This window comes from Oncorhynchus mykiss, chromosome 4 (genome assembly GCF_057628025.1).
Source record: "Oncorhynchus mykiss isolate SJ-2025 chromosome 4, ASM5762802v1, whole genome shotgun sequence".
Lineage (NCBI taxonomy): Eukaryota > Metazoa > Chordata > Actinopteri > Salmoniformes > Salmonidae > Oncorhynchus > Oncorhynchus mykiss.
Window position 1 is genome coordinate 9,927,602 of NC_143025.1, and position 23,516 is coordinate 9,951,117.

At 46.7% G+C, this 23,516-nt stretch overlaps 1 protein-coding gene across 10 annotated transcripts in view; it reads right to left on the reverse strand.

Moving 5' to 3' along the window:
- Nucleotides 1-23,516, reverse strand: part of LOC110522722 (inositol hexakisphosphate and diphosphoinositol-pentakisphosphate kinase 1) — an 88,630-nt gene that overhangs the window by 13,294 nt on the left and 51,820 nt on the right. For all 10 annotated transcript variants that reach the window (XM_090231084.1, XM_090231081.1, XM_090231077.1 and 7 more), the window contains 10 exons: nucleotides 20,016-20,137; nucleotides 19,654-19,836; nucleotides 18,966-19,107; nucleotides 17,456-17,679; nucleotides 12,921-13,048; nucleotides 10,986-11,100; nucleotides 10,596-10,703; nucleotides 10,385-10,501; nucleotides 9,772-9,909; nucleotides 2,400-2,499 (listed from right to left, as the gene is read on the reverse strand). In XM_090231084.1, the coding sequence (XP_090087210.1) occupies nucleotides 2,400-2,499; nucleotides 9,772-9,909; nucleotides 10,385-10,501; nucleotides 10,596-10,703; nucleotides 10,986-11,100; nucleotides 12,921-13,048; nucleotides 17,456-17,679; nucleotides 18,966-19,107; nucleotides 19,654-19,836; nucleotides 20,016-20,137 (1,377 nt within the window). The remainder of the gene's footprint in view (nucleotides 1-2,399; nucleotides 2,500-9,771; nucleotides 9,910-10,384; nucleotides 10,502-10,595; nucleotides 10,704-10,985; nucleotides 11,101-12,920; nucleotides 13,049-17,455; nucleotides 17,680-18,965; nucleotides 19,108-19,653; nucleotides 19,837-20,015; nucleotides 20,138-23,516) is intronic.

Sequence of the window (23,516 nt, forward strand, 5' to 3'; positions counted from 1 at the left end):
CCGACGTGCTAATAATTACCCGAAATGAAAGCTAGGACAGTCAGGGAGCATAGAAAATTCACCCACATTTCTTTGGCAAATTTTGACGGCGAGGTCACAACCGATTTTCAGTGTGGCTCTACCTGGAACTGGTTGAAGAGCGAATTAGTTGGACAGCGCTGCTCTTAAGAGGCGGATGAAAAGAGGCAGGAAAAGAGGAGGGCTCTTCGATAACTTGTCTGATCAAATAATAACCTCTTGTCCACTAAGGTTGGAAGAAACAGGATCTAAACATCAGCTCGGGACGCCATTTCAAATCTTCAAGGTAGTCTTACACTATATAGTAGGGCCTCTTCCACGAAGAAGAGATGGGAGATAGAGATCAATAAAGGAGCTCAGATTTGGAGGGAGGCGTACCATCTCGAAAAAGGCAAACAGGGGGCAGGGGGGGTTGCGGTAGTGGGTGCGGACGCAGTCCCAAAGGTTGGGGGTGCTACAGGACACCCCAGGACAGAGGTACTGAATAGGCCCGAGCACAGGGACCATGTTGTGGAAGATCCGCGGGGTGGGAGAGAGGAGCGGGATGGGGGTAGGGAGGAAATGGTTAGTCCTCATTGCATATCATGCAGTTCTTAGTAAGAGCAGATCACTGTTGCCAAGGGAGCTGTGTGTGTGTGTGTGTGTGTTACTGCACCTCTTCCCTGATCAGAGAGGTGGTGAAGCCCCTCTAAGACCTTCTGGGAAAGGTGACAGACATCAACTGGTGGGATCATGGACTCATAGGACGTCATGGATTTAAGAAATAAGTGGTCTTTCTAGTATGGACACATTTGGGACACGGTTTTAGATACATTCTCTCTCTATTGACCTTTGACCTACATAGTCTAGGCTACTCTGACCTACATAGTCTAGGCTACTCTGACCTACACAGTGTAGGCTACTCTGACCTACATAGTCTAGGCTACTCTGACCTACAGAGTCTAGGCTACTCTGACCTACATAGTCTAGGCTACTCTGACCTACATAGTCTAGGCTACTCTGACCTACATAGTCTAGGCTACTCTGACCTACATAGTCTAGGCTACTCTGACCTACATAGTCTAGGCTACTCTGACCTACACAGTGTAGGCTACTCTGACCTACACAGTCTAGGCTACTCTGACCTACACAGTGTAGGCTACTCTGACCTACAGAGTCTAGACTACTCTGACCTACAGAGTCTAGACTACTCTGACTTACATAGTCTAGGCTACTCTGACCTACATAGTCTAGGCTACTCTGACCTACAGAGTCTAGGCTACTCTGACCTACAGAGTCTAGGCTACTCTGACCTACATAGTCTAGGCTACTCTGACCTACATAGTCTAGGCTACTCTGACCTACATAGTCTAGGCTACTCTGACCTACATAGTCTAGGCTACTCTGACCTACATAGTCTAGGCTACTCTGACCTACATAGTCTAGGCTACTCTGACCTACAGAGTCTAGGCTACTCTGACCTACAGAGTCTAGGCTACTCTGACCTACACAGTCTAGGCTACTCTGACCTACATAGTCTAGGCTACTCTGACCTACATAGTCTAGGCTACTCTGACCTACATAGTCTAGGCTACTCTGACCTACATAGTCTAGGCTACTCTGACCTACATAGTCTAGGCTACTCTGACCTACATAGTCTAGGCTACTCTGACCTACAGAGTCTAGGCTACTCTGACCTACAGAGTCTAGGCTACTCTGACCTACATAGTCTAGGCTACTCTGATCTACATAGTCTAGGCTACTCTGACCTACAGAGTCTAGGCTACTCTGACCTACAGAGTCTAGGCTACTCTGACCTACATAGTCTAGGCTACTCTGACCTACATAGTCTAGGCTACTCTGACCTACATAGTCTAGGCTACTCTGACCTACATAGTCTAGGCTACTCTGACCTACATAGTCTAGGCTACTCTGACCTACATAGTCTAGGCTACTCTGACCTACATATTCTAGGCTACTCTAACCACTGGCCTACATAATCTAGGCTACTCTGGCCTGGGAGCTTTGGTTGCTAGACCTACATACTGTACGCAATGATGGCAGCTATGCAGCCATCAGGAAGAGAGAGAACACGAGAGAGAGAGAGAACACGGAGAGAGAGAGAACACAAGAGAGAGAGAGAACACACGAGAGAGAGAGAGAACACACGAGAGAGAGAGAGAGAGAACACGAGAGAGAGAGAGAGAGAGAGAGAACACGAGAGAGAGAGAGAGAACACGAGAGAGAGAGAGAGAGAGCGAGAGAACATGAGCGAGAGCCAACAGATAGTGAGGTAGTTCACATAACCCAGAGAGATCAGTGAGATAGTGTTGATGTCAGGGGGCAGAAATATGACAGTGGCAGCAGTGGTTGGTCCAGGGGGACAGAAACCAGATACCCACCTAGGCCAGTCTGTTTAATCTCGGGGGACTGGCACGAGCACGAGGGGAAGAGGCGATAGGAGGTGCCCTTGGAGGAGGTGGGCAAGGTCTCGGAGAGGACCTGGTTGGGGACAGGGACACATGGTCACAGTGAGACAGACAGCGACAGTCAAACAGCTGACTGTCAGACAGGTAGTGAAATAACCAGGAATAACTTGTAAAAACACAAACATGACTTGACTAATCCTCACTAATAAGGACACAGTACACAGACCATATAGTCTACTGTGCCTGAGATTAATAATCAGTGGTGTGAAGCACTTAGGTAAAAATAATTTAAAGTAGTTATGGGTAATAAAATGAAACTTGAAAATAGTGACATCTGGTTTGCTTAATATAAGGAATTTGAAATGATTTATATATTTTACTTTTGATACTTAAGTATATTTTAGTAATTACATTTACTTTTGATACTCAATGGAAAAATCCACCCAAAACCACTCATTCCTTTCATTTACAGTGTTAAACTACTAATATTTGAGAACAATATTTTTGTGATCAAATGCTTCATTTTGGCTTTCTAAAACGGTTGGTTGCAACATGGATCGTTGTGTAAATCTGTTGCATCTCAAGTTGACTACAAAATCCACAATGCAATGCGCTCTATACGGGCTGACTGGCTAGCTAGCTAGCAAGCAAACGTAGCTACACACATTAATACTAGTTAGCTGTAATCGCCTAAACAAACTGCACTATCAATTTAGGAGTCTACAATATCGGCATGTTCAACCTGCAGATGGATGTGCCTCTCAGAGTGGAGCCTAACATTCGCAACAGCAGATATATTTTTGAGAGAAACATTGCCTATGCTAGGCTAACAAAAACCCAATATTAGCACACATTTCATCAACAGGAAGTACAACATTACAACACTTTTCAGAGATGTGAAATAATTAACTTGCTATCTGTAGCAGTGGCGTAGCCAGGGGTAGGCCTGCCCAGTTTTATCTCAGGCCTAACCAACAAAAATGTAACAAATTATTCAATATAAATTGTTTTATTTTATTACATTTTTAAAAAAAGAAACCCATGTGAGATACAGTGCCTTGCGAAAGTATTCGGCCCCCTTGAACTTTGCGACCTTTTGCCACATTTCAGGCTTCAAACAAAGATATAAAACTGTATTTTTTTGTGAAGAATCAACAACAAGTGGGACACAATCATGAAGTGGAACGACATTTATTGGATATTTCAAACTTTTTTAACAAATCAAAAACTGAAAAATTGGGCGTGCAAAATTATTCAGCCCCTTTACTTTCAGTGCAGCAAACTCTCTCCAGAAGTTCAGTGAGGATCTCTGAATGATCCAATGTTGACCTAAATGACTAATGATGATAAATACAATCCACCTGTGTGTAATCAAGTCTCCGTATAAATGCACCTGCACTGTGATAGTCTCAGAGGTCCGTTAAAAGCGCCGAGAGCATCATGAAGAACAAGGAACACACCAGGCAGGTCCGAGATACTGTTGTGAAGAAGTTTAAAGCCGGATTTGGATACAAAAAGATTTCCCAAGCTTTAAACATCCCAAGGAGCACTGTGCAAGCGATAATATTGAAATGGAAGGAGTATCAGACCACTGCAAATCTACCAAGACCTGGCCGTCCCTCTAAACTTTCAGCTCATACAAGGAGAAGACTGATCAGAGATGCAGCCAAGAGGCCCATGATCACTCTGGATGAACTGCAGAGATCTACAGCTGAGGTGGGACTCTGTCCATAGGACAACAATCAGTCGTATATTGCACAAATCTGGCCTTTATGGAAGAGTGGCAAGAAGAAAGCCATTTCTTAAAGATATCCATAAAAAGTGTCGGTTAAAGTTTGCCACAAGCCACCTGGGGGAGACACCAAACGTGGAAGAAGGTGCTCTGGTCAGATGAAACCAAAATGGAACTTTTTGGCAACAATGCAAAACGTTGTGTTTGGCGTAAAAGCAACACAGCTCATCACCCTGAACACACCATCCCCACTGTCAAACATGGTGGTTGCAGCATCATGGTTTGGGCCTGCTTTTCTTCAGCAGGGACAGGAAGATGGTTAAAATTGATGGGAAGATGGATGGAGCCAAATACAGGACCATTCTGGAAGAAAACCTGATGGAGTCTGCAAAAGACCTGAGACTGGGATGGAGATTTGTCTTCCAACAAGACAATGATCCAAAACATAAAGCAAAATCTACAATGGAATGGTTCAAAAATAAACATATCCAGGTGTTAGAATGGCCAAGTCAAAGTCCAGACCTGAATCCAATCGAGAATCTGTGGAAAGAACTGAAAACTGCTGTTCACAAATGCTCTCCATCCAACCTCACTGAGCTCGAGCTGTTTTGCAAGGAGGAATGGGAAAAAATTTCAGTCTCTCGATGTGCAAAACTGATAGAGACATACCCCAAGCGACTTACAGCTGTAATCACAGCAAAAGGTGGCGCTACAAAGTATTAACTTAAGGGGGCTGAATAATTTTGCACGCCCAATTTTTCAGTTTTTATTTTGTTAGAAAAGTTTGAAATATCCAATAAATGTCGTTCCACTTCATGATTGTGTCCCACTTGTTGTTGATTCTTCACAAAAAAAATACAGTTTTATATCTTTATGTTTGAAGCCTGAAATGTGGCAAAAGGTCGCAAAGTTCAAGGGGGCCGAATACTTTCGCAAGGCACTGTATATTTTCTATGGGTCATTATAATGTAACAAAAATAGTCCGCGACAATCAAGTTGGCGCCGACTGTTGGTAACATTTAAGAAAAAAACTCTGTGGTTTACATCAAAAACGTCACGTGGCTAAACTTTATAATGCATAAACTAGCACGCTCTACCGCGCTAGTTTACTCAAAGTGACTCACCAGTGGTAATTTAGTAGTTCTAGCAATGGCAAACCAAAATGTCCATCACTGGGTTTTCAAAAAAAGACATCTGGAGAAAAAGGTGTGTGTGCCTGAGAATAATTTGGATCAATCTACCGATAGCTTCCAGAATGAGACATTAACAGGTGGCGCCAGGATAGACAACCACAATCGCCATCACAACTGCCAATGCCACGTTGAGCCAGGCATGTTTGCTATCCCACCGTCTCCTCTCGTTCTTGATGCTGCGGGAGAACCTGCAGTAGGTCCACCGACAGATGTGTCTGCGGTTGATGAACCAGCCTGTCAACCAAAGCTAGCAAAGTTCCCTTCAAGTATGATAAATGGCAAATCACGCTGCTTCTCTTCAAGGTGGTATGACCAGTTCGTGTGGATTGAGTATAGTAATGCATAGGTCTTGTAGGCACTTTCCTGTGGCTAATGTCGAATTCGATGTATACAAGATGGATTTAAAAACTGGAAACTCACTAGAAAATCCTTGCTGCAAACACGAGAATAGCAAGTTACATGCTTGTGCTCTTGCAAAATGTGAATCCTACAAGGCCACCCATGGGCCTAGAGGTTGTAGGACTGTGTTGAACCAGATACATGGTGATGCAAACATGGATTTCATAGAAAGAAACCGTACACATGTTAAAGTGGTCATAGATATGGACCTAATGTGTGCAAAGCAGGATATTCCACTCAGAGGACATAGAGAAACCCGAAGAGGCAACCAACAAAGGTAACTTATAGAAATCTTCAATTTCATCTCAAAGTATGACTCAGAAATACAAAAACAGGCTTAATGAGCTACCTCGCAATGCCACGCTTATGAGCCCCGGAATTCAGAACGAGTTGCAGCATCGCTGTTACTGTGGAGGATAAAAGATGAAGTTCATTCTGCGTCTTCCACGTATTTTGCCAAACTAGCAGATGAATATAAAGATCAATCTAAACAAGAACTTATTGCTGTGTGTGTCCAATACATTCATGCTGGAATGATTAAAGAAAAGAGCTGTTGGGTTTAATGAAACCGTTGATTTATCTGCACAAGGAATTTCTCTGAGAATACTTAGTGTTGGAACCCCTGGAGTTGGATCCCACTGTGTGGGTTTTTATGTCGATGGCGCTTCAGTCATGTCAGTGTAATCGTTTTGCTTCTGTCCCTCTTCTCTCCTCTACCTGGGCTCGAACCAGGGACCCTCTGCACAAATCAACAACAGCCACCCTCAAAGCATCGAACCACTACTTCAAGGTCTCCGAACGAGTGACTTCACTGATATAAACACTATTAGCGCACACCCCACTAACTAGCTATCCATTTCACACCAGTTACATCAGGGAACAGAGGAGGGGTACCTGTCCTACTAAAGCAAACATTTAATTAAGCAAGTGGTATATGTGCATTGCCACTCCCACCGTTTGAAGTTGGTTCTGTGCAGCGCGGCAAAAGTGTCAGGACCTTTTTTTGGACACAGTAATACATCAGCTACACACATTTATGAGTGGATCCCACAGACATGCTGGATTCATAGAAGTACAAAAAGAGTTGCATCCCCATTAGACTCATGTATCGATCTAGAAAGATCCACGTTGGAGTTCAAAGTCAGGGTCTGTGAGTAAAGTGCTGTTAACACTAGATGTCATTTTTAGAGGTTCTTGCAGAATTTTCAGAGGCTTGTGGACGAACCAAATTAGAAGCCGATACCCTCTTACAACAAATCCAGAACAAGACGTTTTTATTCCTGGTAGTCACATTTAGTAAATTGTTTTGACATTTAGTGATTTTACGAGCTCTACATTATCTGTGACGGACTATATTGGTTTAATTGAAATCCTCAAAAGCAGCTTTTCTACGTTCAGAGAACTCAGGGGGAGACTTTGATAAAGTTCAAGCTAACTGAAGAGATGATGATTAAGAATGATATTAGTGCGCTGTACTGCAGCGCCAGCTGTGCCACCAGAGACTCTGGGTTCGCGCCCAGGCTCTGTCGTAACCGGCCGTGACCAGGAGGTCCGTGGGGCGACGCACAATTGGCCTAGAGTCGCCCGGGTTAGGGAGGGGTTGGCCGGTAGGGATATCCTTGTCTCATCGAGCACCAGCGACTCCTGTGGCGGGCAGTGCGCCCTAACCAAGGTTGCCAGGTGCACGGTGTTCCCTCCGACACATTGGTGCAGCTGGCTTCCGGGTTAGATGCGCGCTGTGTTAAGAAGCAGTGCGGCTTGGTTGGGTTGTGTATTGGAGGACGCATGACTTTCAACCTTCGTCACTCCCGAGCCCGTACGGGAGTTGTAGCGATGAGACAAGACAGTAGCTACTAAAAACAATTGGATACTACGAAATTGGTGAGAAAACGGGGTAAAATTAACAAAAAACACACAAAAAAAGAATGATATAAGTAATTGGGATGTGACGGCATGTAAAAGTGGCAGACAGTCACAACTTCATTATGGAAGACATCCAGCATCAAGAGTGACAGTGACCTGAGGCAACTTTGGAACAATATTCTAGACCGACAGATTACTGAGTTGATCTCAAGAAGACCCATATGGGATCATGCAAGCGGCAGCCTCCTTTCCCAAAGAATCCCAAACCTGCGGCCTTAAAGAGCAGCTGAAGACCACATGCGATCATTATGCAACATCAAGTGAGGATGCGGAATTCACTGTTTTTATTCAGCAGTTGAGTTGCAAAATGAACATGGGAAATAGTGACTTTTCCTCCATAATGAGTGTACTCGACAGCTGCCCTGATGATATTTTCCCTTATATAAACTCTCTGTTAAGGATCATTGTCACACTTCCAATGACATCATGCAGCGTGGAGAGACTTTTCTCAACAACAACTAGGATAAAACATCGTCTTCACACATCAGTGACAAGGGCCCAGCTGAACCACTTCAGTTTGCTGTCTTTAGAGCGTCAACTGACAGCTCCATTGGATTGTGATGAAATCATCACCATATTCAACTCAAAGCCTCGCCGTCTGCACCTTGTGATGTAGGCCACGACTTATTGATACGTCTACTAGAAGGTCAGGTACCTTTTTATAGTACTACTTCCTGCCCTGGTATAAATGGTAACATTAAATATAGACTTGTTTGCCCATCGAGATTAAAGTGGGTCTGAAGATGAGTTTTATGTTGTTGGAAACTGGTCTGAAGTTACCGTCTTATTTTAATATGCTGGGATGGGTATTTATTTGTATATTTAAAGAGGTTGCTCCGTGTACTATGCACTAGTATAAAACGATTGTTTTACAAAATAATATACGGTGCGTCACAAAATAAGGTAAATAAATAAGCAGAAAAATACCTATCCACATTTTTCTTGGCCTATCCCCCCCCCCCCCAAGAAATCTGGCTACGCCCCTGATCTGTAGTATCAGACAGCTTTGGAATCGTGACATTGCGTAGTTGCGAGGAAAAATAGGCACGTTTCTCGACATATACACTGATTTTGAGAAGGGATTGCATTACGATTAGCTTAGCAACCGCAGCATGACAACGTGAACGCGATTGGTCGACAGTCTGCTGGGTGGGGGCGTTTTATGTTCCTTTATTCATTAGATTCCTATCTTCTGTGGATAATATCTCTGGTACGGCACCATGCAATGCACCCTGGTCTAACAAATAGGAGACAAATAGGAGAAATGTGCTAGACCCTCGGTTAAATTACACATTTCTCCAGGTAGGAAAATGGCAAAAATATGATCAACGGCTCACCCGAGAGAAGACATCCTACCGAGTTATGACATCGGACAGAATTGAAATCTGACATGTATGATAGACATTTTCACCATCTAAAAAGTGTCCAGTGAACTTCCAGTGTAGTGAGAGAGACTTTACCACTGTGCTACGTCAAACCGGACGGATTTCTACCTGCTTGAACGCCAGTAACTCAGATACACATGAAAACCGTGAAATGACCCAGGGGATCGATTGAACATCACTCAGAGATGCACAAAAACAATATAACATTAAAAAATGGGTGAACCTTCCCTTTAAGTACATTTAAAACCAAATACCTTTAGACTTGTACTCAAGTAGTATTTTACTGCGTTACTTCTTGTCATTTTGTATTAAGGTATCGTTATTTTTTTCTCAAGTAGGACAAATTGCGTACTTTTCCCACCACTGTGAATAATCATCACTAATAGGGACATAGTACAAAGACTACGTAATCTGAGATGAGTTGCAAAGCGCACACAGATACCTGGATGTTGTTCATCAGGCTACACAACAGAAAACGTTTAATAACGTTTTGCAACGGGAAACAGACGTTTGGTCAAGGTCAATCGCTCTCTTTCTCAAATTATTTTTTTCCATTATTATTTGGTACCTATGAACAGCCGTCTTAGAAAAATCAGGTCTATCCTAGAGAGTCAATATCTGAACAGATTCACGCTATGCCTGTGATTCAGAAGTGGACTGTATTGAATGTGGGAGAGAGGGCTAGGGTCATGGACGTGACCCTGGTCAGCTACCTCCATGGAGCCAGTCTTGCGGTTGCGGCTCATGGGGGATCTTTTGATGCTGATTGGCTCAGACAGCGACAGGGCCCGGTCAGTCTCGTCCTGTGATAGGTCCTCCAGACTGCCTTGGTTGGTCTGCTTCTCCTGGTTCTGGATTGGATCAAAGAGACCGTTAACGGCGGTTGTGGACACACACACACACAGACACACACACACACCACACACCACACACACACACCACACACACGGGCACACACCACACACCACACACACACAGACACACACACACCACACACACACACGGACACACACCACACACCACACACACACAGACACACACATACACACCACACACAGACACACACCACACACAGACACACACACCACACACAGACACACACACCACACACACAGACACACACACCACACACACACCACACACCACACACAGACACACACCACCCACACACGGACACACACCACCCACACACGGACACACACCACACACACACGGACACACACCACACACACACACACACACACGGACACACACCACAAACAGACACACACCACAAACAGACACACACCACACACACGGACACACACCACACACACGGACACACACCTCAGCGGAGGCTGGGCGGAAGCCAAAGCCCAGAGGGACGTTCTCCTCGTCCTCACAGCCCTTCACCCCGGGACTGAAGTGGAGCTCCACGTGGAAACGCTCCTCTGACCCAGGGTCCTGTTCAACACAAACACACGGAAACCAAAAAAAACATGAAAAATGATGTTAAACTACACAGACAGGCAGAGAGAGACAGAGACACCTAACTGACCTTGTTGTTATCCTCATACAGCATGATGACTATCTGGGTCATGTAGTTGAGTTCAGAGACGGCGCTGAGGTAATCCATGGCCTGTTTCCACTGCTGGTCCTTCACTTCCTGTCACACACACACACACACACAACATTACAACCAGAGATATCTGGATCCTGACGATTCATTCTGCCTATATGAGACAACTGCAAAACAAACTAAATAATAGTGTGTGAACCCAGGTCTGCAATATTCATGACCACATCTAAATCACAATTGGTACTTTCAGTGAACTATTCCTTTACATTACAACAACAAATCTGATCCCAGATCTGGTCGTGCCATCTTGCAAACACCTTGACCTATGATCATTGTCGTGCCAAACAGATCTGGGAGTAATGTACTTACGTCCAGTAATCCGCCGTAGCGGAAGATGCTGAGCAGTGAGTGGACGTGGCTTTCGCTGGTGAAATAGAGACGGGTCCTGACGTGGCGCCCCGGAGACATGACCCCCCGCGAGTACCTGGAACACCAGAGGGAATGAAAGGCAAATGGGTGATCACTCACTGGGGCAAAGAGAGAGACACTTCAGGGCAGGGTTAACTGGTCCTGGGACAGTGGCTCAACTCAGTGGTATGTCATCATTGTAACAACAGGATCTACTAAGAACTGGTTCTGGGACAGTGGCTCAACTCAGTGGTATGCCATCGTTGTAACAGGGTCTACTAAGAACTGGTTCTGGGACAGTGGCTCAACTCAGTGGTATGCCATCGTTGTAACAGGGTATACTAAGAACTGGTCCTGGGACAGTGGCTCAACTCAGTGGTATGCCATCATTGTAACAGGATCTACTAAGAACTGGTCCTGGGACAGTGGCTCAACTCGGTGGTATGCCATCATTGTAACAGGGTCTACTAAGAACTGGTTCTGGGACAGTGGCTCAACTCAGTGGTATGCCATCATTGTAACAGGGTCTACTAAGAACTGGTTCTGGGACAGTGGCTCAACTCGGTGGTATGCCATCATTGTAACAGGGTCTACTAAGAACTGGTTCTGGGACAGTGGCTCAACTCAGTGGTATGCCATCGTTGTAACAGGGTCTACTAAGAACTGGTTCTGGGACAGTGGCTCAACTCAGTGGTATGCCATCATTGTAACAGGATCTACTAAGAACTGGTCCTGGGACAGTGGCTCAACTCAGTGGTATGCCATCATTGTAACAGGATCTACTAAGAACTGGTTCTGGGACAGTGGCTCAACTCGGTGGTATGCCATCATTGTAACAGGGTCTACTAAGAACCGGTTCTGGGACAGTGGCTCAACTCAGTGGTATGCCATCGTTGTAACAGGGTCTACTAAGAACTGGTTCTGGGACAGTGGCTCAACTCGGTGGTATGCCATCATTGTAACAGGGTCTACTAAGAACTGGTTCTGGGACAGTGGCTCAACTCAGTGGTATGCCATCGTTGTAACAGGGTCTACTAAGAACTGGTCCTGGGACAGTGGCTCAACTCAGTGGTATGCCATCGTTGTAACAGGGTCTACTAAGAACTGGTCAGTGGTATGTAGGGCTGGGCGACAGTGAGAAAACCGAGATATGATTTTTAGGCTAACTCATTGCCGATTCACGATACAGTATATCTTTTTTTTCTTCACTTTTTCTTAGTAGGGTCTGTTCTGTTGTAAATTTTGGGAGAGATGAGACATGAAACAGATATCGTTAAAGGTTAAGTTCTCCATTACAGTAAAATAGAGTTGGGAGAAAAAAAAATTGTGAGTTGAAACTGCTCGTTGTCAGAGAGCAAGTAGTGACCTTTTCCACTCTTTGTTGTTGTGAGTGGCAGGGGCTTGGAGTCTGTGGACGAGTGGGAAGGTTCACAGTGCACACAGCAACAGAAGGTGGTGCTTAGTGTCAGGGGGGAGGGGCTTGGTGTCTGGGGGGAGGGGCTTGGTGTCTGGGGGGAGGGGCTTGGTGTCTGGAGGGAGGGGCTTGGTGTCTGTGTGTGTCTGGGAAGGTGTACAGTGCACACAGCACAGTCAGAAGGCTGGAAGAAGACACCAAAAATAAATGTGAACCACGATTCTTGCGATACAGGCATTTCGAACATCGCGCTAAAACATTAATTCAGATTCATTTGATATCGCTCTGCCCCAGTGGTATGTCATCATCACAGAACTGGTCCTAGGACAGAGGCACATTCACAGTGATGTGTACCTACAACAACAACTGATCCTAGATCAGCGGCACCGAGCCTGCAACAGTAGTCACAAGCAGTGGGAGTGTATTAGAGACTGACTCCAGAAACCAGACAAGTGCATCATACAGGTGGCACTGCGACTCACAGCGGGTGCAGCTTATTGACGGCCTCGTCCTCGTGGGTCCTCTGCAGGTCCAGCTGAATCTTCTTCATCAGGGGAAGGCAGTAGGCCTGGGCAATGTCCATCTTCTCTGCCTTATTGATGCCATACTCCTAGAGAGAGACAAACATGCTCAAAAGGTATGTTAAAAAAATACAAGCTTCAACCCAAGTTTTTACTTCTGTTGATCATTTTCTGAAAAGACAGAACAGTCATCAGGAGCCAGGTTTACTGTACTTGAAAAGACAGGTTCCTGGAACAGTCATCAGGAGGCAGGTTTACTGTACTTGAAAAGACAGAACAGTCATCAGGAGCCAGGTTTACTGTACTTGAAAATACAGAACAGTCATCAGGAGCCAGGTTTACTGTACTTGAAAAGACAGGTTCCTGGAACAGTCATCAGGAGGCAGGTTTACTGTACTTGAAAAGACAGAACAGTCATCAGGAGCCAGGTTTACTGTACTTGAAAAGACAGAACAGTCATCAGGAGCCAGGTTTACTGTACTTGAAAAGACAGAACAGTCATCAGGAGCCAGGTCACTTGAAAGGGTAACAAAGTAAGCTGGTATTAAGAATTGAAAAAGGGAATGCCAAGGAGTAAGAAAGGAGGTAGATGAGCCAAGAATCATCCTCAGACTGAGGAGACTGAGAATTCCCCCTCTTCCTCCACCCTCTCTGTGTACGTTGACGTTTCTCTATCCAACCAGGGACATAGAAACATTCAGAAGTCATGGTCCCCACCATAGCAGGTCTACACTACAGCTATAGTCCCCACCATAACAGGTCTACACTACAGCTATAGTCCCCGCAGTCGGTCTACACTACAGCTATAGTCCCCGCAGTCGGTCTACACTACAGCTATAGTCCCCGCAGTCGGTCTACACTACAGCTATAGTCCCCGCAGTCGGTCTACACTACAGCTATAGTCCCCGCAGTCGGTCTACACTACAGCTATAGTCCCCGCAGTGAGTCTACACTACAGCTATAGTCCCCGCAGTCGGTCTACACTACAGCTATAGTCCCCGCAGTCGGTCTACACTACAGCTATAGTCCCCGCAGTCGGTCTACACTACAGCTATAGTCCCCGCAGTCGGTCTACACTACAGCTATAGTCCCCGCAGTCGGTCTACACTACAGCTATAGTCCCCGCAGTCGGTCTACACTACAGCTATAGTCCCCGCAGTGAGTCTACACTACAGCTATAGTCCCCACAGTCGGTCTACACTACAGCTATAGTCCCCGCAGTCGGTCTACACTACAGCTATAGTCCCCGCATTGAGTCTACACTACAGCTATAGTCCCCGCAGTCGGTCTACACTACAGCTATAGTCCCCGCAGTGAGTCTACACTACAGCTATAGTCCCCGCAGTGAGTCTACACTACAGCTATAGTCGCCGCAGTCGGTCTACACTACAGCTATAGTCCCCGCAGTCGGTCTACACTACAGCTATAGTCTCCGCAGTGAGTCTACACTACAGCTATAGTCCCCGCAGTGAGTCTACACTACAGCTATAGTCGCCGCAGTCGGTCTACTCTACAGCTATAGTCCCCGCAGTGAGTCTACACTACAGCTATAGTCCCCGCAGTGAGTCTACACTACAGCTATAGTCCCCGCAGTGAGTCTACACTACAGCTATAGTCCCCGCAGTGAGTCTACACTACAGCTATAGTCCCCGCAGTGAGTCTACACTACAGCTATAGTCCCCGCAGTGAGTCTACACTACAGCTATAGTCCCCGCAGTGAGTCTACACTACAGATATAGTCCCCGCAGTGAGTCTACACTACAGCTATAGTCCCCGCAGTGAGTCTACACTACAGCTATAGTCCCCGCAGTCGGTCTACACTACAGCTATAGTCCCCGCAGTCGGTCTACACTACAGCTATAGTCCCCGCAGTCGGTCTACACTACAGCTATAGTCCCCGCAGTCGGTCTACACTACAGCTATAGTCCCCGCAGTCGGTCTACACTACAGCTATAGTCCCCGCAGTCGGTCTACACTACAGCTATAGTCCCCGCAGTCGGTCTACACTACAGCTATAGTCCCCGCAGTCGGTCTACACTACAGCTATAGTCCCCGCAGTCGGTCTACACTACAGCTATAGTCCCCGCAGTCGGTCTACACTACAGCTATAGTCCCCGCAGTCGGTCTACACTACAGCTATAGTCCCCGCAGTCGGTCTACACTACAGCTATAGTCCCCGCAGTGAGTCTACACTACAGCTATAGTCCCCGCAGTGAGTCTACACTACAGCTATAGTCCCCGCAGTGAGTCTACACTACAGCTATAGTCCCCGCAGTGAGTCTACACTACAGCTATAGTCCCCGCAGTGAGTCTACACTACAGCTATAGTCCCCGCAATGAGTCTACACTACAGATATAGTCCCCGCAGTGAGTCTACACTACAGCTATAGTCCCCGCAGTGAGTCTACACTACAGCTATAGTCCCCGCAGTCGGTCTACACTACAGCTATAGTCCCCGCAGTCGGTCTACACTACAGCTATAGTCCCCGCAGTCGGTCTACACTACAGCTATAGTCCCCGCAGTCGGTCTACACTACAGCTATAGTCCCCGCAGTCGGTCTACACTACAGCTATAGTCCCCGCAGTCGGTCTACACTACAGCTATAGTCCCCGCAGTCGGTCTACACTACAGCTATAGTCCCCGCAGTCGGTCTACACTACAGCTATAGTCCCCGCAGTCGGTCTACACTACAGCTATAGTCCCCGCAGTCGGTCTACACTACAGCTATAGTCCCCGCAGTCGGTCTACACTACAGCTATAGTCCCCGCAGTGAGTCTACACTACAGCTATAGTCCCCACAGTCGGTCTACACTACAGCTATAGTCCCCGCAGTCGGTCTACACTACAGCTATAGTCCCCGCATTGAGTCTACACTACAGCTATAGTCCCCGCAGTCGGTCTACACTACAGCTATAGTCCCCGCAGTGAGTCTACACTACAGCTATAGTCCCCGCAGTGAGTCTACACTACAGCTATAGTCGCCGCAGTCGGTCTACACTACAGCTATAGTCCCCGCAGTCGGTCTACACTACAGCTATAGTCTCCACAGTGAGTCTACACTACAGCTATAGTCCCCGCAGTGAGTCTACACTACAGCTATAGTCGCCGCAGTCGGTCTACACTACAGCTATAGTCCCCGCAGTGAGTCTACACTACAGCTATAGTCCCCGCAGTGAGTCTACACTACAGCTATAGTCCCCGCAGTGAGTCTACACTACAGCTATAGTCCCCGCAGTGAGTCTACACTACAGCTATAGTCCCCGCAGTGAGTCTACACTACAGATATAGTCCCCGCAGTGAGTCTACACTACAGCTATAGTCCCCGCAGTGAGTCTACACTACAGCTATAGTCCCCGCAGTCGGTCTACACTACAGCTATAGTCCCCGCAGTCGGTCTACACTACAGCTATAGTCCCCGCAGTCGGTCTACACTACAGCTATAGTCCCCGCAGTCGGTCTACACTACAGCTATAGTCCCCGCAGTCGGTCTACACTACAGCTATAGTCCCCGCAGTCGGTCTACACTACAGCTATAGTCCCCGCAGTCGGTCTACACTACAGCTATAGTCCCCGCAGTCGGTCTACACTACAGCTATAGTCCCCGCAGTCGGTCTACACTACAGCTATAGTCCCCGCAGTCGGTCTACACTACAGCTATAGTCCCCGCAGTCGGTCTACACTACAGCTATAGTCCCCGCAGTGAGTCTACACTACAGCTATAGTCCCCACAGTCGGTCTACACTACAGCTATAGTCCCCGCAGTCGGTCTACACTACAGCTATAGTCCCCGCATTGAGTCTACACTACAGCTATAGTCCCCGCAGTCGGTCTACACTACAGCTATAGTCCCCGCAGTGAGTCTACACTACAGCTATAGTCCCCGCAGTGAGTCTACACTACAGCTATAGTCGCCGCAGTCGGTCTACACTACAGCTATAGTCCCCGCAGTCGGTCTACACTACAGCTATAGTCTCCACAGTGAGTCTACACTACAGCTATAGTCCCCGCAGTGAGTCTACACTACAGCTATAGTCCCCGCAGTGAGTCTACACTACAGCTATAGTCCCCGCAGTGAGTCTACACTACAGCTATAGTCCCCGCAGTGAGTCTACACTACAGCTATAGTCCCCGCAGTGAGTCTACACTACAGCTATAGTCCCCGCAGTGAGTCTACACTACAGCTATAGTCCCCGCAGTGAGTCTACACTACAGCTATAGTCCCCGCAGTGAGTCTACACTACAGCTATAGTCCCCGCAGTGAGTCTACACTACAGATATAGTCCCCGCAGTGAGTCTACACTACAGCTATAGTCCCCCCAGTGAGTCTACACTACAGCTATAGTCCCCGCAGTCGGTCTACACTACAGCTATAGTCCCCGCAGTCGGTCTACACCACAGCTATAGTCCCTGCAGTTGGGCTACACTACAGATATAGTCCCCACTTAAGTAGGTAAACGTGTGTGTGATGAATAAATAAATAATGTCTTCCCCTCACCTGAGGTATGACGATGTCGGCCAGGGCTCGTGACAGCCTGAACAGCTCCAGTGTGTCCTCTAGGTCCAGCGTGGCGTTGTGCTGCGTGTCGTACTTCACACAGTCGTAGATGTCTGGGATCTTACTGATGTCGTAGCGACCGCTCTTATTCCGGAAGTCCCTTTCCAGCTTGGACCAGCGTTGCAGCATCAGCTCCAGGGTCTCACTGTGGTACAGCTGCAGGTCTGGGAACAGGACTTAGCTTACAGGTACAGCTGCAGGTCTGGGAACAGGACTTAGCTTACAGGTACAGCTGCAGGTCTGGGAACAGGACTTAGCTTACAGGTACAGCTGCAGGTCTGGGAACAGGACTTAGCTTACAGGTACAGCTGCAGGTCTGGGAACAGGACTTAGCTTACAGGTACAGCTGCAGGTCTGGGAACAGGACTTAGCTTACAGGTACAGCTGCAGGTCTGGGAACAGGACTTAGCTTACAGGTACAGCTGCAGGTCTGGGAACAGGACTTAGCTTACAGGTACAGCTGCAGGTCTGGGAACAGGTCTTAGCTTACAGGTACAGCTGCAGGTCTGGGAACAGGACTTAGCTTACAGGTACAGCTGCAGGTCTGGGAACAGGTCTTAGCTTACAGGTACAGCTGCAGGTCTGGGAACAGGACTTAGCTTACAGGTACAGCTGCAGGTCTGGGAACAGGACTTAGCTTACAGGTACAGCTGCAGGTCTGAGAACAGGACTTAGCTTACAGGTACAGCTGCAGGTCTGGGAACAGGACTTAGCTTACAGGTACAGCTGCAGGTCTGGGAACAGGTCTTAGCTTACAGGTACAGCTGCAGGTCTGGGAACAGGTCTTAGCTTACAGGTACAGCTGCAGGTCTGGGAACAGGACTTAGCTTACAGGTACAGCTGCAGGTCTGGGAACAGGACTTAGCTTACAGGTACAGCTGCAGGTCTGGGAACAGGACTTAGCTTACAGGTACAGCTGCAGGTCTGGGAACAGGTCTTAGCTTACAGGTACAGCTGCAGGTCTGGGAACAGGTCTTAGCTTACAGGTACAGCTGCAGGTCTGGGAACAGGACTTAGCTTACAGGTACAGCTGCAGGTCTGGGAACAGGTCTTAGCTTACAGGTACAGCTGCAGGTCTGGGAACAGGTCTTAGCTTACAGGTACAGCTGCAGGTCTGGGAACAGGTCTTAGCTTACAGGTACAGCTGCAGGTCTGGGAACAGGACTTAGCTTACAGGTACAGCTGCAGGTCTGGGAACAGGTCTTAGCTTACAGGTACAGCTGCAGGTCTGGGAACAGGTCTTAGCTTACAGGTACAGCTGCAGGTCTGGGAACAGGTCTTAGCTTACAGGTACAGCTGCAGGTCTGGGAACAGGTCTTAGCTTACAGGTACAGCTGCAGGTCTGGGAACAGGTCTTAGCTTACAGGTACAGCTGCAGGTCTGAGAACAGGACTTAGCTTACAGGTACAGCTGCAGGTCTGAGAACAGGACTTAGCTTACAGATACAGACCTGCAGATTTGGGGTCCTCCAGCCTCCTGCGGATCTGGGAGGTGAGGCTCTGGATGAGGGTGTAGACCTGGTCACATGTCCTCACTGGGTTCCCTATGGTCTTCATAGAGGTGACCAGGGAGGGGCTGCCTGTAGGGGCCAGCTGCAACACATGGTAACAGTCCCATTTTAATACAGTGGTACTAATAGTGCAGAACCTAATGGAACGGCGTAACGCCAACGTTGGTATCCATAACAACCAGTGATGAAATGCGAGATCTCTTATCTGGAGATTGACAGAGATGTCATGCTCAGTTGATGGCTGTACGGTGAGGAATGAATGGGAAACATTGTTTTTAAATCTCAAGAATACTGAAAGACTTGATGGAATGGTCGATGGAGCCTCCCATCAGTGAAACAGAGGGTTAATTTGACCATTTCTCTACTTCAACCCCGCAGGTAAAAATACATTGATGCAGTGTAAAACTTGTAATAATGACACGTCTTAATATCTCAATGATTCTTAGTTGAATGCCTTATGAGACATTATAAGCACATTCATGGTTATAACAACTCATAAGCAATTACACCTGCACACAGTGAGTAAGGTGTTATTAACCATTAAACAGGGCTTTCCTGCCTATGGTTTTTTTTCAACCCCGATTGGGTGGTTAGTAGTGGTCTAGGTGAACGGGTCTGCTGACTGTACCTTCTGGTAGTCGGCCTCAGTGAAGTCCTGGTCTTTCTGCATGATCTCATGGAGCCGTACCTTCACCCTCTGTTGGCAGTCGGTCAGGGACTCGCTGTCGCTGTCCAGCATGCCGTTCATGTTGGCACTCTTCACCATCTGCACCAGGATGGGAGTCAGCTCCCCCTCCAGAGCCAGCAGACCCTACACACACACACACACACAGTTAAGAGATATACACATATGTTCACACGTACTGTACACAGAAAGGGTTGATATATGCAGGGTTGGAGATATATTGACACTGAACACAAATGAAAGAAACAAGGCTAGTGAGCATACTGTACACGTATACTGAAACATCTACAGACATACGCACGCACCTTGGCAAAAGCGGCAGCGGTCATCTGAACACGGCCTTCGTCTGAGGCGTAGATCTTCAGGTCGTGGCGGTAGGTGCTGTGTAAACGGAGCAGACCACAGCCAGGAAAACCAGCGTAGTCCCCTTCAGAGTCAAACACACAGAGGAAGGAACATCAGCCTTGCAGGACGTCACAGAGGAAGGAACATCACAGAGGAAAGAACATCACAGAGGAAGGAACATCAGCATTGCAGGACATCACAGAGGAAGGAACATCACAGAGGAAGGAACATCACAGAGGAAGGAACATCAGCCTTGCAGGACGTCACAGAGGAAGGAACATCACAGACGAAGGAACAGAGGAAGGAACATCAGAGAGGAAGGAACATCAGAGAGGAAGGAACATCAGAGAAGGAAGGAACATCCGGCTTACAGGACATCACAGAGGAAGGTAAAGCATGAAGAAAGGGTACCCATCTACACAACGGCACAGACTCTGCAAAAAGTTGATGAGGTCGGTAACATTGGTTATTTGGTGATTCAAAAAGACGTCAACTGGATTTTTAAAATTTAACTAGGCAAGTCAGTTAAGAACAAATTCTTATTTGCAATGACAGCCTACCCCGGCCAACACTGGGCAAATTATGCGTCGCCCTATGGGACTCCCAATCACGGCCGGATATGATAGAGCCTGGATTCGAACCAGGGACTGCAGTGACGCCTCTTGCACTGTCTTAGACCGCTGCGCCACTCGGGATTCTGTTCGCCTGAAAAGGAAACAGTCCTTCGCATCTCATACCTGGGATGAAATATGGTTCATGTAATAAGGTTGAAATCATAAACCACTAAAGACCTGGGAAATTCCATAATGGATCCTCCTGCAGGTTGTTTAATAGTCTAACATAATGAATCCTCCTGCAGGTTGTTTAATAGTCTAACATAATGAATCCTCCTGCAGGTTGTGTAATAGTCGTCCATAATGAATCCTCCTGCAGGTTGTTTAATAGTCTAACATAATGAATCCTCCTGCAGGTTGTGTAATAGTCGTCCATAATGAATCCTCCTGCAGGTTGTGTAATAGTCGTCCATAATGGATCCTCCTGCAGGTTGTGTAATAGTCGTCCATAATGAATCCTCCTGCAGGTTGTGTAATAGTCGTCCATAATGGATCCTCCTGCAGGTTGTGTAATAGTCGTCCATAATGGATCCTCCTGCAGGTTGTGTAATAGTCGTCCATAATGAATCCTCCTGCAGGTTGTTTAATAGTCTAACATAATGAATCCTCCTGCAGGTTGTGTAATAGTCGTCCATAATGAATCCTCCTGCAGGTTGTTTAATAGTCTAACATAATGAATCCTCCTGCAGGTTGTGTAATAGTCATCCATAATGAATCCTCCTGCAGGTTGTTTAATAGTCTAACATAATGAATCCTCCTGCAGGTTGTGTAATAGTGATCCATAATGGATCCTCCTGCAGGTTGTGTAATAGTCGTCCATAATGGATCCTCCTGCAGGTTGTGTAATAGTCGTCCATAATGGATCCTCCTGCAGGTTGTGTAATAGTCGTCCATAATGGATCCTCCTGCAGGTTGTTTAATAGTCGTCCATAATGAATCCTCCTGCAGGTTGTGTAATAGTCGTCCATAATGGATCCTCCTGCAGGTTGTTTAATAGTCGTCCATAATGGATCCTCCTGCAGGTTGTGTAATAGTCGTCCATAATGGATCCTCCTGCAGGTTGTTTAATAGTCGTCCATAATGGATCCTCCTGCAGGTTGTGTAATAGTCGTCCATAATGGATCCTCCTGCAGGTTGTGTAATAGTCGTCCATAATGGATCCTCCTGCAGGTTGTGTAATAGTCGTCCATAATGAATCCTCCTGCAGGTTGTGTAATAGTCGTCCATAATGAATCCTCCTGCAGGTTGTGTAATAGTCGTCCATAATGGATCCTCCTGCAGGTTGTGTAATAGTCGTCCATAATGAATCCTCCTGCAGGTTGTGTAATAGTCGTCCATAATGAATCCTCCTGCAGGTTGTTTAATAGTCGTCCATAATGGATCCTCCTGCAGGTTGTGTAATAGTCGTCCATAATGGATCCTCCTGCAGGTTGTGTAATAGTCGTCCATAATGGATCCTCCTGCAGGTTGTGTAATAGTCGTCCATAATGAATCCTCCTGCAGGTTGTGTAATAGTCGTCCATAATGAATCCTCCTGCAGGTTGTGTAATAGTCGTCCATAATGAATCCTCCTGCAGGTTGTGTAATAGTCGTCCATAATGGATCCTCCTGCAGGTTGTGTAATAGTCGTCCATAATGAATCCTCCTGCAGGTTGTGTAATAGTCGTCCATAATGAATCCTCCTGCAGGTTGTGTAATAGTCGTCCATAATGGATCCTCCTGCAGGTTGTGTAATAGTCGTCCATAATGAATCCTCCTGCAGGTTGTTTAATAGTCGTCCATAATGAATCCTCCTGCAGGTTGTGTAATAGTCGTCCATAATGAATCCTCCCGAGTGGCGCAGCGGTCTAAGGCAATGCCTCTCAGTGCTAGAGGCGTCGCTACAGACACCCTGGTTTGAATCCAGGCTGTATCACAACCGGCCGTGATTGGGAGACCCATTCTTAATGGACTTGCCGAGTTAAATAAAGGATAAATAAAATGTCTTCCATGCGCATCTTCAACTATTTCTCTCTCATAAACATAAACATTTGTGTACGCCCGTGCAACAAAATTGCACAACTTTTGTTAGAAATTGAGTTGGACTAATGATCATCTTGGCAATACAATGCATCTTCTAAAAATTTCCATATGATTAAGGAAGAGGGAAAAAAAAGCAGCAGGCAGACAGTTCAGAAGTCTTGAGGGTCTGTCTCTTCCACTGAACCTAGAACAAGTGCCTCAATGACACCCTGTATGTTACAATGCAGTTGCAACGTGACGTTTTTTTTTTAAAAATGTATTTTACCTTTATTTAACCAGGCAAGTCAGTTAAGAACAAATTCTTATTTTCAATGACGGCCTGGGAACAGTGGGTTAACTGCCTGTTCAGGGGCAGAACGACAGATTTGTACCTTGTCAGCTCGGGGGTTTGAACTCGCAACCTTCCGGTTACTAGTCCAACGCTCTAACCACTAGGCTACCCTGCCGCCCCAGGTTGAGTGTCTTTGGTGGGGGGGGGGGGGGGTCACAGTGTAAAATGTCAAACACGAAGAAAAGGTGTGTCCAACAAGAGGACTGAGAGCTCCTCAAGTACATGGTCAACACAAGACGACGTTTGTCTTCGTTTGAGATGTGATTTCCCTTCAGCAATGAGAAGGGCAGAAGTGACGTTGGAACGAATCCCAACTTTAGAGCCGCATGCCTAATTTGAGCTCGTACAAAAAAAATACCCCATTAACCTCAACGCATGGATCTTACGTTATGACAATATGTCCCAAGTTCTCCCTGACCATGTGACCTCATGAAGACAAGCCCAGGGCTCTAGAAAAGTGTTACTGTATGTATGGACAGGCAGGGAAGTTTTCT